Here is a 17,489-nt window from a genome sequence, read left to right as displayed (position 1 = left end):
CTTTCTTTCTTTTTCTTTCTTTCCTCCCTCTTTACTTCTCTCCCTTCCTCTGCCCGCTCCCTTTTCCTTTTGGCAGTAAGAAGAAACAAAGGTGCTGGGATGTGGTCTCTACTAGGACTTACAGGGGACCCAAATGCTACCACACAGCCCAAACCACTGCAGTCTCTGTCCCTTTGATCAGTTATAATTATTAGGAAAGAGCCAATTAACTACCTCCACTTTATTTCTGTGGTAATAATCAATTCTAAAATTTCAGCCCAAAACCCAACTCCTTACCACGGGTACCAAGCCCTGTATGATTCACGCCTGTTTCTTCTGCTACATCTCAGCCACCTGGACTCCTCCCATGGCTCCAGCCACCTGGACAAGGCCTGCCCCTGAGTACTTGAAATGTGACTAATCTGAACTGAAAGGTATGAGAAGTATAAAATATACACCGGACTTCGAAGATTTAGTAGGAATAAAAGCATGCAAGATATATCATTAATAATTTGATATTGATTACATGTTTAAGTGATAATACAGCACATGTTGAAAGAGTAGAAAACTAACAAGATCGCTATTGAGTTGTTCAGACCTGTCCTTTTAGCTAAACCGATCTTATGACTAACAAGCTCCCCTCCCTGTGCACTCTTTTCTTAGAATCACTTAATCCTTTTTTACTTTAGAGGTCTTGAAAGAAGGTCATGGACCAAACCTGAAGAAAAAGGGCAGACTCTCCTAAATTCCTCCATAACAACAGCAAGTTCTTATCAAGATGGAAGAGAACACCCTGTAAAATGCTCTGATTTTGTCACCTTTTCTGTCTGTTCCATCCAGCTTTTCTATAAAACCCCAAGACCCCAACTCTAAGATGGATTCAGTTTCCAGGGCAGTAGCCTGCCGTGACTCCCCTTGGCGGGGCAAGGCAATAAAGCTGCTCTTTGCGCCCAAAACTCTGCCTCCGAGTTTGGATTCACTTTCCTGGGGGTGCAGACGCTGTTTTTTCGGCAACTACGTTGAATCACTCTTTAATTTAATTTGTTCCTTTTTACTTTTTTATATGGCATTTCTAAAATTTAGAATGACATTCGTGGTTGGCACTATATTCCAATGGGACACCGCGGCTCTGTCACATTTTACCCTCCTTTGTTTCCTTCCGCACTTAACACTATACGGATTTACAGTGTCCACGTTACCTGTTCAGTGTCTTTCTCACCCAACCGGAACGTAAGAGAGCGTGTCTGTCCCATTCACATCTGATTCCCTGGCATTTAGAAACGAGCGTGAAGCACAGTAAGTACTCAACACATATTTCTGGAATTAATGACCTTACTCTTCCTCAGCTGGAGACGGTGAGCTGTCTGTCCTCCCACAGAACAACGAGGTCTCAAGTCCTTTGGGCTACACCCGCAGCTCACGCTGACCGTGTGCTCTGGACACGGAGAAGACAGGTGCTTGTTTAGCACACTGGATAAAACCTCCTCCTGCGCGGAAAGGACTGGTCGCGCGACGCCAAGAGGCCTCAGTGCGAGAACCTTCCCTCCTCAGAGCTCTTTCCCCGTGGAGCCCCGCCCTCAGCCAATCACTGCGCAGTTCGCCCTCCCGCCACACGGCGGCGTCTCGCGAGGGCTCGGCGGCCGGTGGTACAGTCCGCTCTCCCCCGCCCCTCGGACAGTGGATCCTTCCAGTCGTAGAAAAGCATTGTGGGACGGCACGGCAGCCTTTCCAGCGTCCGCGCTTGTTCGGACTGTGTTACGCTGTGCTGCGGGTTCCGGGACGATGGGTGGCCCGGGACAACGGGTGGCCTGGGCCTCACGGCCGCCTGGCCTCCGATGGTCGGGGTGCCGGGCAGGGGCGCGTGGCTGAATGGTGCCCGGCGCGGCCGGGCCCGGTCCGAGGGTCCCGGTCCCTGAATGCATGGAGGGCAGTGGACTGGTCTGGCCCCGCGCCACGTTGTTCGTGGGACCTCAGGCGGCCCCGGCCTGCGTTCCCACGCCGGCAGATCGGGCAGTGGGGTTGAGGACATTTATTGGTCATCGGCTGTATGTCAGGGGCTTTTTAATAGAAGTGAGAATTTCTTGCATGTGAAAGGGAGGGCCTCACCGTATAACTGCACCTATGCCTACCGTGTCAGTGTGACATCGGGTCAACGCAGAAGTAAAGTGCCATTTAAGGTTTAGATTTGACAACCGTCTCAGGGTGCAGAACTTGGCGGCAATCTAGTATCACCAACTTTGCAGGTGAGTTTTCATGTTCGTGCGAAAAAGACCAGTTGCCTCGAAATTTTAAAACTAGCCATTTAAGATTTTGTATTCGGTTTTCGTTACCTACTCGGATTCGGAATCTTAAGAGGAAATGCAGAGCTGGGATTAATTCCCCTTTCAGCGCTAATTAACAGAACAGTTTCTCTCAGCCAGTTGTTTGGTGTCTGCAACTTTGTGCCATACGGTATTCCGTACGCGGTTTTCTTGCAGCCTTTGTGTTGCCCATTCACTTTTGGAAACTAGTGAATGTGGTGTCAAAAAAGGCGTAAATCAAACACTTAAGCAGCCATTACCTGCCCTTGTATTTGATATCTTTGGTGTAGGAGCTGCGTAAGTAACAGTTACGTCATTTACACATGTGAATTTGATTCTGCCAACGTGTGTATGTTTCTGTTAACCAGTTTTAATTTTTGTTCAGGTGAAAATGGATGCTTGAAGCAGACTGCTGCTAGCTGAATACTTAACTATCTGGAAGCACAAAGATGGCCTAAGGTACGGTGATACTGTTGAAGTAGAAGTTGTCATACTGCAGTTATTTGTAATGTGAATTTTAACCTTTCTAGATTGGGATGACTTTTCTAGTGGGTATTAATTTAGATTAGGTATTAATGGCTCATTAGTACTACTATACCTATAAACAGGTTAACTGCAAATGGGATAGCCTCTTGTCAGCTTATTTATCACAATTATCTAAAGATAACATGATCTTACGAGTAGTAGCCAAATTTTAAAAAACCACTTGCCAAATCTTGGTTGGCATTTGAAGTCCAGAAGTGCATACCTTAAATCAGTAGTGTGGCAGTATGTACTGAGAGTATTATTATGAAGCTTTTAAGATACGGTGCATGTAAATGTTTGTCAAATTGAATGCTTTATTTTTTCTTTTAGGATGTCCTTGGTGAGGAATTTGAAAACTTGATCTTCAGGAGCTGCTTAGATTATTTAAAATTTCCAGGAATGATAAAATTACTGTTTTGGACAGTCCGTAAGTGTATGTATAAAACAGTGGGGCCATAAATAAAGAAATTTAGTGTGCTTCTTGAAGGTTTGTATGATAAGGTGATTAACTGCCAGAAAATAGTGTGCTTTCCCTGAAAGATCAAAGGGTATCCTCCCTTCCCTCTTCTCCCAGCAACTTGAAAATTACATTAAATCCCATCATTTAAGATTAATATTCAGTGCTATCAGTGACTGATACAGTTTTATGAAATACAGGATTATGCTAGGCAGGAGAAATAAGTGCTTCCTTCTAGTGCCTCATATATGATGAGCTGAACTACACTGGTTGGTTTCTAGGTCACAGGTATGCTTTATATTGTTACCGCATTATTTGGAGGTGGGGGTGTAATTAGGTTATTTAATTCTTTTTTTTTTTTAATGGAAGTACTGGGGGTTGAACCCAGGACTTCATGCATACTAGGCACGCACTCTGCACATGAGCTATACTCTCCCTTGCGTTACTTTTTTTTTTTTTTTCTTACTAAGCATGTCATCTGCTTTCACTTCACTGGAAAGAACAAATATTGTATTTGGGCATTCAAAATATTTATTGAAAGCTGTAGTAGGAGTTGGGGACACGATGGTGTGCAGAAATAGTTCCTTTGGAAGCTTACAGTTGAATGGAGGAAATGTCATCACAGTTAAATGTGAGATAAGTTCCATGCATGATAGGATTTGACCAAATCTGGGAAACCTGACAAAGCAGTTGAGACTGTCGAAAGTCTCATTTTTGCAAGGCAGAGTTGATTCCATGCCATGTACAGAGACCTTAGCTAAAAAATGGGTATGACCGTAAGTCTAGATTTCTGACTGTTGTGACTTCTTTCCCTCTTAAGTACCCTCATTTAGACAAGCATTGAGTGCTTAATGAAGTTTGAAGGTGGCCTTTATGGCAGCTGTGGGTGTTATAAAATAAAATGAGGCTGAAAACCAGTAAGGCTCTGTTTAAAGCAAGGGGAAATCCATGATTAAAAATGCAAATTTGCAAGAAGAGGGGTGCTGGTGAGCCAGTTGGAGGCCAACTGCAAGAGGTAACCACCTTGGAGTAAGGTGGTGGTAAAATTAAGGAAGCGAGAACTAGAGCAGGCGGGACTCCATAGTAGAGGATGTGTCCATAATGACTGCTAGGTGTGTAGTCTTGTACATTCCCAAGCATCATAGCCCAAATCCAGCTGGGGACCAGCGTTCTGAACTAGTTAATTTGAATTGCTTTAGAAATCTAAGTGACCTCTTAGTAGAACATTGGTCTGTAATCTAAGTAATAGAAATAAACCTTAAGGCCGTAGGAATAAATGCCATCCACTGCAGTAGAGAAAGAGGGCCTAGGTTTGAGAAACTCTTAACTGAATTGTGAGGTAGAATAAAGTAAGCCGCAAAGGATAGAATGGTTGAAACAATGGGAACTACATGAAAGAAAATAGCAAGGCAGCCTAAAAGTTAACCTTGGGATTTGTTGACATGAAGGTGATTATAGTGGGGCCTGCCTTGGTGGAGATGTTTTATCCATATTAGAGGTGGTCTGAGATAAGACTTAAGGTTAGGGCACTGGCTACAGATAATCTTCAAGACACTTGCAATGGGAGAGGAAACTGCGGGAGGTGTGGTGAAAGCTGGCTGGCTTTTTTACATGGTAGCCTTAAACAGGATCAAGCTGAGAGGAAGCCTGGCTATATTGATAAAGGAGAAAGCAAGGATGGGGAGGCTGAAGGAGATGGGTTCCAAAGCAAAGGTAGAGGGGGCAGGAGAAGAGGAAGGATGTGGGTTTATGGCCACCATGGAGAGGCTTGTCTGTAGGGTAATGAGAAGACGGAAGATGTCCTGCAGGAGTATATTTTCCCTGTAGACTGCAGCCATCTGCAGAGGAAAGCTCTGGGATAGTTAGAGGGGAAGAGATAGCCAGGCAGGCTGGAGGAACCATTTGAGGTTGAGGGTCAAGAATTTATAAGCTGAGGTCAACTGAAATCCATATGAACCTTTTTTTCTGAAAACACAAGGACATTAGAAATTAAAAGCAATACTTAACAAAAAGCCTTTGAACATTTGTAAATAACCGGTGGAACTTAATGCCACGAAATACAGTATTACAAAGAACAGATTTGTATGAATAAAAATGTATCTGCAGTCTGAAAGTGACATCTCAGTTATGCATTTGTGCACAGGCAGCGGTCCACCCAGAGCTGGGAAGAACCTTCTCATCCCACTTGGTGTGCTACTGCACAGCCAGCCAGCTGCAGTCCAGGAACTTGATGGAAGCGTCTGGTCTTGGTTGTGACAGACACAAGATACTTGGAGTTTCCAGGAAGGAAAACATGGCATCAAGTGACTAACTTTTTACAAGACTACTATCCTTCCAGTCACCAAATAAAAAGGCCCTTAGGCGCAAATATGCTGTAGTTAAACCTTTGAAAGATGCAACAGACTCCATTATTTTCTTCTGAAGAAACACTGCTGCAAATCTGAGATTTGAATAATTATAATTCACAGTTTCAAAGTAAAGGTGGCACACAAACCCTTCCCACCCCACATCCCAAGCCCTTCTTCACTGGGATCAAGTCTCTATCTTGAGGCGTGAAGCTTGGATAGTTTTTATTGTTTTGGCTGTGTGTTTTCCAGCCAGATTGCTTGTAGATGTCTGAGATTTTTCTTCAATTAGGCTATCTTTAGACCCATTTCTTCTCTAGAAGAGAGTATGTTTGAAAAACAAAGTAAGATTCAGAGAAGAAAACACAGCCAAGTCAATTTTATTAACACATCAGAAATAACTAAGATTTCTTACATTAAGACATTGAGTTACCAATTATTTAGGCAAGGTTCCTAAAAGCTGTTTAAATATTCTCTTTATTTAAACAGCTAACTGTGATAAGCAACATGAAGATTATATGTTTAAATCTTAAAGTTACTCTGACAGTTGCATGCATAATAAATTTTATTCATGAAAATTTGGCATAAATCTGGATCCATTCCTCAAGCAAGTGTAATTTCCTTTCTAGTTATTCCTAAACCAGGCTCTCAGGCCTCCCGTTTTTTAAGGGAGGGGCAGAGAGATGAAGAGAATGGGCAATTGAGAGTAATCTGTAATCTTCCCTGATTATATTTCCAGTAGTCACTGAATGAAACCCCCACAACACAATGCCCTGGGGGCTTCCATCACTTGGGGCTGGAGCTCCTTGTAGGCTGGGGGACCCTCAAGGAGACTTGGACTCTAAGGACCCCATCATGAAGAAATGGGAGTGGAGCTATCAAACCTGAGCACTACACCCACAGCTTCTGGAAGTGGGTGATATACGTGTCCCACTGCCGCAGGTGGAGGCCCTGAGAATGACACTAAAGGTGCCTCACACAGCACCCCCCGCTGCACCTTCCTGCTCTTACCTCCCTTTAAAGATGGCCTAACTTGTCAGTAGATCTGGCTGACAAGCATATTTATTTCCCTAAAGTATCTCCCCACACATCCTGGGCTACACTCCAGAATTCTATTATTTTGAGATTCATTTGGGCTAAAAATAAGCCACCCTCTGAGAAGTTGTCTTTTATTTGTTTCTGTGACTGCCTTGATTTGTTTCACTCATACTCAAAGAAGCGCTGATGAAACAATTCTGCTAAGCATGGGAAATATGAATCAAGATAATTTTGGAGCATGAGACATGATCTATTTGGGATGGAAGATTTCTAAATAACCAGAGAGGTAGGAGGACCCCAGAGCATGAGAGTGTCGGGCAGGGGGATAGAGAACTAATGTATCTGAGGAATCACTCCCTTCTTGTACATTTGTTAAGGACTGAACTTGTCTCTTCTGCCTGCAGACCTTAAGGAAAATGAATTAAAGGCTCTAATCCACTTTACCAGCTTCTGCATGAAAAAGCGAGGTGAGGTGTAGGCAGGCCAAGCCACTGCCAGAACTCTGGCATCATCATGGAACTTATTTAGGAAATGCAGCTTTCCTGCTTCCCCATGTCATTTGCATTCTTTCTCCACATGGCAACCAGTTCAGTGGTTTCCTTTTGGCACTTAGAATATAATAAAATAAGATCGAAACAAACTCTTCCCATGGCATCTAAGGCCCCGCATTACCTGCCCCCCTTCTCCCTCACTCACTATGCTCAGACCTCAAACGCCCAGGCCCTTCCCAGCTTCAGCCTTTTTCCCCACGCTTTTCCAACCACAGTCATATGTGGCTGGCTCTTCTCCCCTGTGAATTTCAGCTTTACACCTCACTTTCTGAGATGGCCTTTACCCTCTCTATCTAAAGTAAGGTCATATGTTCATTTTCTAACTCAGACCTTTGTCTCTTCATAATAATTAACTAATTTTTTCTTATTGTTTTACCTGTTTATTTTTATGTGTTATGTGCCCTCCCCAACAATAACCCTTTAAAAACAGAAACAATTAGTTCCTGGGCTGTACAAAAACAGAGAGCACATTAGATTCAGCCCATGGGCTATATTTCGTTGACTGCCCTGATCAGTGCTTTGTCACTCCTTAGATGTGCTCATGAGATAGTTGCTGAATTCAAAAATCTAAGGTGTCTCAGAGACAAGCTTAGAATCAGTGCCATTGATCACAAGATGCATGTGAGTTGTTCTTGTATGTACCGAACCAATAGCTATTCTTTCAATATTTCAGGTGTATAATTTAAGTTTTTTGAGATTCCTAAATGATGGTGATTAGGGAGTCCTGAGTAGCTGGAAAAGCAAAATTACAACGCAATTCCCATTTGTACTGAAGCCAACTTAAATTTAAGACAAAAAGGCACTCTGAAAAATAACATTGCTTATTAATCCTCACAGTAACCTTAAGAGGTAGGTTATTCCTACACTGCATAGAAGTTTAGGCTTAGAAGCTGAACAACTGCTCAACATCACACAAGTGGTGTGTGGAGACAAGGAGACACCAACGCAGGTCCTTTCTGAGTGAGAAGCCTCGACTATGAATCATCAGTGCCAGTTTTTTTCAGTGCTACTGACTTGAAACAGATTGTCTGGACAACTTATTAGCTCTCCCAGATTTATCTAGTCAAAAATTACACAGGTTTGAGTGAAAGGTGTAGTTAACCACCCAGATCTCCTTTCCAGACTGAGGCATTCCACTCCCCTGCAGCTGGGATTGCGGCTGCCATATGGCTCAAAATGGAGCCCCTCCCAGGAACTGCCCTGGGCTCTAGAGAGCCACCTTGACCAAGGCCAGGCCCCTCCCAGGGGCAGCCTCTATCCCATCACTTGCTACAGGGTGAGTGCTAGTATGTAAAACCCAGCCCCCTTGTCTCCAAGTCGGGTGACTCAGTTCCAGAGCTCCCCATGGGATCAGCTGATGCCTCTACTGGGACAATACCACTCAGTTCAACTCTTGCCTTTTATTCCCCAACAAATGTGGATCCTAATAATTCCAATAATTTCCTCCATGTAAACCTCCATCCCAAGATCTCTTCCTAGGGAACCTAACCTAAATTAGCACAGGCTTTTTCTGCCCTTGCTCAAGTCACTGACAAAAATCAAGCAGGACATGCACAGGGCTTTACATGATGGATACGCTGGAGTCAAGGTTCTTAGGTTGTCCATGAACATCCTGAATTTTATGCTTATGCACATTAAATATATGCTTACATGCATTTTTATGGGAGAAAGAGTAGTTACCATTGCCTTTTGAAGAGATCCATGATCCAAACAATCCCCTTCAAACAAGCTGATACTGATTCATTACAAACATCAAGTTTGTTTCTAAAGTAATTGTTTAACCAGATGTCAATCCATACATCAATCTTAAACAGCCCACATTTTTTTCCATCTCATTAAAAAACGGACCATGAGAGATGATGTCAAACACTTTGCTGAAATGTTTGCTACACTGCTCCCCTAATAAATCTAATTCAGCTGAGTGTTAAATTGATTTTGTTAAGGCACCTGGGTATTTTGCTGTGTCCTTGAATTCCCTTTTGACCACATCTTTTAAAACATTTCCAAAACAAAAGTAATTCTCTTTGATGGAGAAGACAGAAATAAAATAAGACTTGTGTAGTTCTCCTGTCTGCCATCAGTTGACAATAGAATGTCTGCCCCTCTGAGTCTACCACTTTATCTTTGTTTTTCTGGCTCCAAAAAATATCTCAAAGTACTTTTTTAAATGAGTGGAGTCATTGTTCCTTTATTTTGGCTCCAAACAGTCTTACAATCTTTGTTATCCTTGGCTCTGTCTCAAGCCTCAGATCACTTTAGACCTCACACTTCTCCTAGCTCTCACTCCCAATGTAACTCTTCCCAGTTGTGCCTTGTTTTGATCATGCACCCCTGCTTCCCTCTCCTTCCATGTTCGGTACATGTTTTTTAAAACACAGAATCTTATCTTCAGTACAACACCTTCTTAAAAATTTAATGTTACCTACCTGATGAACTGTGGAGCCACCAGAACCCTGAGCATCTGAAGAACGGGTCACAGGAAGTGGAGGAACGAGATCCGTTTTTGAACTGCAGAAAGTGAGTGTTAGAATTAACGACTTAGACAGTACCTGGAGTCACAAGCTGAACTGGAAAGGTCTTGTGTTTTACATACCCTTGTAGTGCTTACAGTGCCTACTACAGTGCTTTACACAGAGAGGCATCTAGTAAGTGTTTCTGAATTATGTTCGACAGGTTAAGAATCTTGCCCCAAATCACAGCAAATATATAGAAGAACAAAGGATAAAAACATAGGTATGGTTTCCATGTGCTTTTCTTACTGTGATATGTTGTATAAATGGATTTTTGTTTCTACAGAAACACTTATTGGCCATTTATTCTTTTCTATAAACCCATGGAGCTACAGACAGCAATGCTCTACACTCTACAAGCAAAATAAAAATAAACTTAAAAACCTGGCCTATCTCTCTCTCTGCTAGGTTAGCTTATTTCCCAATGTTTATCGCAGTTTTAAGCCTTAATTCAGAGTAACATTCCTACCCAGCAATAACAAGTACATGAATTTCCATGACTAGTACTTTTACAAATGTATGCATAATGATTTTGTAAACACATTCATTTATTGTGTCAAGCTGCGATATGGTCATTTTCCTCAAAAGAAAAACTAAAAAACACAAAGACACAAACTACTGTAATATATGATATTTGCTGTAGTAAAAGACAAAATATCATCAGAAAGAAATTCTTATGCCAACATCTCTCAAATATGGCTGCATTTATTACTCAGAATAAATAATTCATGCATTTTTTTCTTTCTTCTAAAAGCTTCAGCGCATGGCTTGTAAGGGCCATGATTCAGCCTAAGTATTGCCTAGGTCTGCGCTATCCAACATGGTAGCCACCAGCCACACAAGGCTAAATTTAAATTAATTTAAAGTAACAATATTAGATCTCTAGTTTCTAGGTCACACTAGCCACATGTCAAGTACTCCACAGCCACAGAACAGCTCCATCACTGCACAAAGTTCCAGCGCACTGCGCTGTCCTGCGGGCCCGGGGGTGATGACGGCCGCCCACTTACTTCACTTCCGAGAGAACCGACCGCTCTCCATCCGAGCACTGGGACCTGCGGTACTGGCGGTAACTTCGCGGGGAATGAGAGTGCCTGATGCGGATCGGGTCACCTTGAGTCCTGAACAAGCAAGCAGAAGTCATGGAGACAAACAACCGAAAGTCAGAATGGGGCAATTTGGAGTTTTTCCTTAATATTGAAACTGCGAAGGAATAATAAACTTCTAAAAAGCAACTTGGTCCCTCTGAGCTTGTAAAGCCTAAGTGGCTTAAATTTCACAAGTTAACAAAAGAAAACTGCCTCCACATCCATGAAAATAAAACTTTATAGTACAGTTGACCCTTGAACAATGCTGGGTTAGGGGTACTGACCCTGAGCAAAGTCGAAAAATCTCCTGTAATGTTCCAGTCCACCCTCCAGGGGCTCAACCAACTGGGATCCTATAATACTGTTGTACTTATGTAGTGAAAAAAATCCCAGTTTAAGTGGACCCATGAAGCTCAAACCCATGTTGTTCAAGGGTCAAAAACATATGTATATACTTGCATATGAATTTTTTAAAAAATCAAGTTGTAATGAAATAGTCCCTGCAGTTGAATCCTATCCAATAGTGTGGGAGAAAAAAATCTACAATGCAGACAAAATGGCATTCCTACCACAAGAAGTTGGTCACTGTCCTAGTAACTAACATTAGGAATTCAATCTTTGATGTAAAGATGGGGGGGGGGTGTATCCACCTGCAACTGGACTGCAGTGGGAAGAAAGCATGGGTTAAGGAAGGGAAATAAAGCAACGAAGTCGGCCCCACTTTTTCTTAACCCATTATGTCATCTTCCATTGCATCCTACACTAAGTAGTGATTAGAGAATCCGTGATGCTCTCATGAAGCACATGCAATGAGTTAATTCTACAATGGGTTTATATGACAGGGTTTTGTGGCCAACATAATTTCTCTTTGTGTTAAAGTAATGAATAAAAAGACACTTTGTTACTAATCAATAAACATCTCAAAAAAAGAACTTATGTTTTAAAACTGACATTAATCATCAAAAGCCCCCTTGTTCCTACCACCTACAAACAGGCAGTTAATAAGAGAGATGGTGATTTCAATACAGAATGCGCATAATTAGCTTTTATACCCTCTTTTCTACTTCCTCCTCTCTAGTTATTTTTAATTTTGCTTAAAATGTAAAGACAAAGCACTGCATGGACCACCACTAAAGAGTAAGAGTGGATTACTCATGTAAGTATTAACAAAACTTTTATAAAAAGATTTTCAAAGACATACTCTATTTTAGTGTATGGAATCTCTTTTAACTGTTCTTCTGACAATCCAGAAGGATCCACAAGTTCCTTTCTAGAGGGAAATAAGCAAGAGAATTAGTTTCAGTACTGGTATAAACACTAACACCCTTCACAACTGGCAGGTGAGTTTTCACTTTCTAATCTTGTCTCAAAACACTGTTAGTGAAACTAAGAGACACAAGCCAGAAACAAAGATTTAAAAACTAGGATGATAGGGCTGGGTTGGAAAAACAAACACACACACAAAAACTAGGATGTATTCAAAGAAAAAATGGGAGGAAAACCTTCTCTGTAGCTCCTCTACCATCTTGCAATTTTTCTATATCCAGAAAGTAGGTGACTGTCCAGCCATCCCTCATTTCCCTAGGAAAGATCTGCTTCTCTCTCCTGTAGCAAGGGTCTTCTTTTTTTTTTTTTCTTCTCTCTTTCTCTTGGTATTTATTTATACAATATTGGCCTGTCTGAGGCTCATTTACAGGCGAGGCTGACTGGCCTTAGGAGGGAGCTGTCAGGGCTGCCTACAGAGGTCTGCTGGTGTGGTAAGGCACCACCACTGGGTCCTTAATGATGGCAGTGAAGACCATGTGACAGGCTTCAGCCCGAGGCTACCTCTCAGTGTCAGTGGTCTTCCTTTTAATGCCTTAAAACCACATGGGTCTTAAAACAATGAAGGGGAAAAAAAAAAGTACTCACTGAATATGCTTCCATAACTCTTCTTTTGCTTGGATATCGGGACTTCTCCTATAAACAGAAAAAACAACACTCATCTCTGCAAACATGCTTCATCTAACGACCTAATAGCTAACTTTAGCAGAGCTACAACATTAACAGTTTTCAGACTGTGAAGTTCTTCTTCACCAGCTGACACCAGACAAGGAAAGACTGGACAGGGAGCACTAATGTGAGATGGTTAGTACACAGATACCAGCTAATTTATCTGCTAGCCCACTGAAGGAAAACCACGTAAAAAGCAGCCATAACCAGGGCTTCCGTTAATGAGAGCTTAGAACCACACGGACAAATTCATACACCCTCCAGTAGTGGTTTGACAAAGAAGAACAATTCAGGGCTTCTGTTTCTGGTCCTTCTAGCTACTCCTAAGTTAAGGTAAAGAATTTATCCAGATTTTATTAATGTGAAAGATCCCAGCATGATCTGTAATTACCTAGTAGAAACAGCACCACAAGGGAGAAGAAGATGGTGGGACAGCCAGCTTAGCAGACCGTGCACCACTGACCCGCCATCCTTGCTTGTTCATTACATCTGATGTTGCATTTCCCAGTCAAGGCATGTGCCCACAAATGCCGGAACACACCCGTGGCCTGTGCTGCCACCCCCCACAAGCTCATCTCTATCCCATTTCTCTCTTCTCCCTCCACGGACCCCTCAAAATCTCTTCTGCTCCAAGAACTACTTGAACAGAAATTGAATCACTACCTTTAATTTCCTAGAATAAAAAATTCAAAGCCAGCATTCACACTCCCCATAACTGCAATGAAAACTGGAAATCTATTATCACAGCAATTGCTGCCACAGAGTGAGTTTTTTTCCCTAGTGAGAAAATGATACGCTTTCATCAGTCCTTTCAAGAGAACCAAGGTCTAATAAAGGTCCAAAGAAAAGACCCAAACCCTAACAATTAAGAGGCCCTGAGCTAAACAAAGCCACCAATATACTCTGTCCTGTGGAATTTAACATTCATAATCTGTTTCAGCATTTCTGGGCTCAGTGTTACTTTCAGTATATGATACTACCATTCCTTTCATTTTTCTCAGTTAATAAGGGCACCATTGAGGCATTCTGGTAGGGCTTTCTGAGCCCACAGAATACAATAAGCTACTTTTTTAGCAATTGAATTGACTAAGTGGTATTTTCCTTTGGCAGTGGGGTGGGGAACCTGTCTGTAGACCTTTTAATCAACTCAAAAGGAGTCAAAACACAGAAGATAAGAGGGAGGGGATGAAGCCTTGGTCTCAGACATGTAAAATATGGTATTGTTAAATGTAGCATTTGTTATAAGAATAAAACTACACAGCTAAAAAAACCTTAAGAAATGTTTCTTTGGAAGGATTTCCTCTATGGAATCTGCCTTTCCTACATTTGGCTGGTCTGATTCACTAGACAATATGTAAACCCATTCAATGATTTTGCCAGAGAAGGTGCTAATGTTAAAAAGCACTACGCTATTGTTCGGTTCCCAGAGAAAGATGGTTCCGTTGCAATCATACACTGGCATCCAATTCTCACAGAAAGTCACCCAATAATCCAAAGAAGCACATAACATTTAGATTAGGAAGCTATTCTACAGGTAATCATTCTTATTTCAGGAAGGTGCGATAATGAAGCTATCTTCAAGTAAGAGCAGGGTGTCTCACCCTCGGCACTACTGGCGTTTTGGGTCAGATAATTCTCAACTGTTGAGGGCTGGCCTGTACACTACAGGACGATCAGTAGCCTCTACCCACTAGATGCCAACAATACCTTCCTGGGGTGACAACGAGAAATGTCTCCAGACATTGCCAAATGTCCCCTGGTGGTGGAAACTGCCACAGATTAAACACCACTGGTCAAAAGTATGATTTAGAGGTCAAGCAGCTAAGGTTTGGTGAAGGAACTAAAAGGCCAGGTTACTATAAAAATCCATTATGTGAATACTGAAATAGTGCTGGAGAGAATGACAAAGGGGCAAGAACTAAATCTTTAAAGAATGATGGAAGTGGTATAATTTGATGGCATCAGACTCAAAGCTAAGTGCTTTGAGGGAGGAGGGGAGGAGAATAAGAAAAGCAGTGAGGGGCAAGGAGGACATGGCCCCCAGGACCACCACACCAGGCCAGGTGGTCAAAGGTGATGAATATGAACAACATACAAAAACCTAATAAAACTAGATATTTCTGAGTGTTGGAATTGTTACTTTCTTACTTATACTTCCCTATCTTGTCTGATTTTTTTTTTTAGTCAAAAGAATTTCTTACCTTAATTATCAGGGAAAAAAATGAGTATTTTCATGTTTTAAAAAACTACTATTGCTGCAATTCCACAAGAAATGCTTTTCATTTCCATCTCAGAAGAATTAGCAGAAATGTCATCTTAACTCACAAAAGAATCAGTCTTTCCAGTCATAAATATGGCCCTAAAATTAGGAATTTAGTCTATATGTTTAAATTCAATAGTAACGTAACAGTCATATATTTAACTAAACTGAGTTCTGAAATGCCAGCAGTTTCAGACAGCATTAAGGCAGGGAAAAGTTCCAAAGTTAAAAAAAAAATGCTAATTTCCCCCAATTGCTAGACCACCTGTGATTTAATAAATGTAAACACAGGCTGCATGCTAATGAGAGATGTATTATTTTTATGCTTACATCTGCACACATTTAATCAATAATTTAGGCTGATTTCATGCTGTGCAGTTCAACATCATTTTGTGAATTCAGAAAGCTGTGGAATTTTAACAGCCATTTTTCTTAATTAAAAGGACCCTAATTATGCAGATGTTTTACTTGAACTCTCCACATGAGTTCCTAAGGAAATAGAACCACGAGTTGTCCATAAGTACAACGTATATAAAAATAGACATGCAGTTGTATATTAGTCCAGTAATACTCGCTTTTCAGAGAAATTGTTTAGATGAGACATCATTTAAAGATAATTTTCCTTTTTTCCAAAACCTTAAAATAAAAATAGTTCATAAATCTATAGAGTTTAAACCCCATCATTGCATAGTCTTCTACATCCCCCAAATAGTCCAATTATATTATCTAGAAAATATTAAACTATAATATATGCTATATATTACAGCATAGTATATACTATGTTTTGTGTACTATATTATACTGAAAATAAAATAATAATAAATATGACAGCATTAGACTTATTATTTTTGTGACCTAATACTGACCACTAGAAGGAAAGTTAGAGTTGAAAACGTGTTACTAAGAAAACTAAGCTTACAAAACATCTTCACTTAAAGAATTCAAAGCATTTAACATACATCTCAGTAATTCCTCATCATATTCCTGAGTGGTCAGAACAGATATGATCAGGAGAGGTCTTAATCTTCCCCTCCTTCCCTCTTCCCATCTAGGAATCAAAAAGATTGGAAAGCCATGGAGCCCAGCAACCCAGCCACTGAAGATGGCTCAGGAGTCACTTCCAAGGGCTTCATAATAAATCTTTATCTAAGGCATCGGACGTCTGTTCTGCATTTAACTGGAAACATCTTTTCACCCTGACAGCCTCATCTTCCACATTATCACTTTTTCAATAGAAGTAGTAAGACATTATTGCCACCAGAGGGAGCCTGAGCCTTCTCTCACACACACAAGTTGAACATACGAGAACTGTTATTTTAGCTTCATGAAGTGCTACTTCCAAATATCCCAAAGAGTAAATTTCACCCTTGTAGAAGAGAAGTTTCATCTAAGTTTTTTAATGAGAAGTAAACATGAATGTCATGGCAATGCAGCTGGAAAATATACTACATATAACTACTTTTTCATTTTACTGGATGATATTCAATTATATTTTAGTTTAGTGTGTTTAAAAGAGAAGGGCTTTGTGTTTTATACTACTGTATGTCTGGTATTTCATAACGAATATCATTTTCTAGCTTTTCATTCATTCATCAACGAAAGAATCACGTATGACTAACGTATCATAACATTTTAAATCCTCAGCAGATACTTCTATATGGGCAGTTTACAGACACTGCAGTAGCAAGCCAGGAACACGGTAGTAATTGAGAGATAAATGGTTTACTATATATCTGAAATGCTGTGTAAACTTACAAATATATCTGAAGAATCATTTTAATTACTTTCTTCGGATAGTGCTCTAACCACGTTTTCACTTAAGGAAAAAAAGCTGTAGTGGTTCCTAGAGATTCTTATATTCTCAATTCTAGTTTTTATGTGGGTTGGCCCCACCCTACTTTATTCACTTCATTTCAAGTGGAAAAAAAATCAAGTACCTTGTTTATAGGGATTAACTGAGACCTGGAGAATTTACTAATTACAGTAGCTGCAATTTCAAGTATTTATAAGGGCACAGGTACTTGACACACGTGATCCAACTTAATGCCGAGCAAAATCTCATGAGGGTGGTATTATCTGTGTTATAGAAATCACACTGGAAGTTTGTAGAGATTAGGTAATAAGCTAACATTCAGAGGCGGAGAATGCAGACAGTGGTCTGGTCTGACAACAGCACCCGGCAGATTGCGTCTTGTCAACAAACCTCAGGTTTTTAATGTCACAGCTCAAGTAAAAAAGCCTGGTTTGTCCTACATAATCTATCGTCTCGCAGAATTGTAACACTCTTTATTCCTACTTGACATTTTCATTTGATTGCCCACTTGTTTTTTCAAACCTAATGAAACAAAAATCTTGACACTTCCCACACATCTCCAGGCCTTCTCACTTCATCTCAAGGATGGAGTGGTTAAAAAGGCATGACTACCCACTCCATCCATCAGCTC

At 41.0% G+C, this 17,489-nt stretch overlaps 1 protein-coding gene, 2 long non-coding RNA genes and 1 other non-coding gene across 6 annotated transcripts in view; 2 read left to right on the top strand and 2 right to left on the bottom strand.

Moving 5' to 3' along the window:
• The window catches only part of LOC116152252 (uncharacterized), a 242,989-nt gene extending 241,448 nt beyond the window's left edge, over nucleotides 1-1,541 (bottom strand). Inside the window, exon 1 of the long non-coding RNA XR_010379507.1 lies at nucleotides 1,316-1,541. This is a non-coding gene — a long non-coding RNA (uncharacterized LOC116152252). The remainder of the gene's footprint in view (nucleotides 1-1,315) is intronic.
• A 161-nt stretch (nucleotides 1,542-1,702) lies between these two features.
• On the top strand, nucleotides 1,703-4,797 carry LOC105095379 (uncharacterized). The gene is made up of 3 exons (XR_837745.3): nucleotides 1,703-2,222; nucleotides 2,665-2,738; nucleotides 3,135-4,797. It is a non-coding gene; the product is annotated as an uncharacterized LOC105095379 (long non-coding RNA).
• Nucleotides 2,455-2,589, top strand: LOC116152383 (small nucleolar RNA SNORA13). Its single transcript, XR_004136022.1, has one exon. It is a non-coding gene; the product is annotated as a small nucleolar RNA SNORA13 (small nucleolar RNA).
• A 905-nt stretch (nucleotides 4,798-5,702) lies between the features above and the next one.
• EPB41L4A (erythrocyte membrane protein band 4.1 like 4A) overlaps nucleotides 5,703-17,489 on the bottom strand; it is a 217,768-nt gene continuing 205,981 nt past the window's right edge. For all 3 annotated transcript variants that reach the window (XM_010987509.3, XM_010987510.3, XM_064483177.1), the window contains 5 exons: nucleotides 12,705-12,752; nucleotides 11,995-12,063; nucleotides 10,716-10,826; nucleotides 9,622-9,703; nucleotides 5,703-5,922 (listed from right to left, as the gene is read on the bottom strand). In XM_010987509.3, the coding sequence (XP_010985811.1) occupies nucleotides 5,794-5,922; nucleotides 9,622-9,703; nucleotides 10,716-10,826; nucleotides 11,995-12,063; nucleotides 12,705-12,752 (439 nt within the window). In that variant the 3' untranslated portion in view covers nucleotides 5,703-5,793. The remainder of the gene's footprint in view (nucleotides 5,923-9,621; nucleotides 9,704-10,715; nucleotides 10,827-11,994; nucleotides 12,064-12,704; nucleotides 12,753-17,489) is intronic.

The sequence above is a fragment of the Camelus dromedarius genome, chromosome 3, assembly GCF_036321535.1.
Source record: "Camelus dromedarius isolate mCamDro1 chromosome 3, mCamDro1.pat, whole genome shotgun sequence".
NCBI classification, from domain to species: Eukaryota; Metazoa; Chordata; class Mammalia; order Artiodactyla; family Camelidae; genus Camelus; species Camelus dromedarius.
Note: the sequence above shows the minus strand (reverse complement) of the source record. Positions and strands in the feature narration are given on the sequence as shown.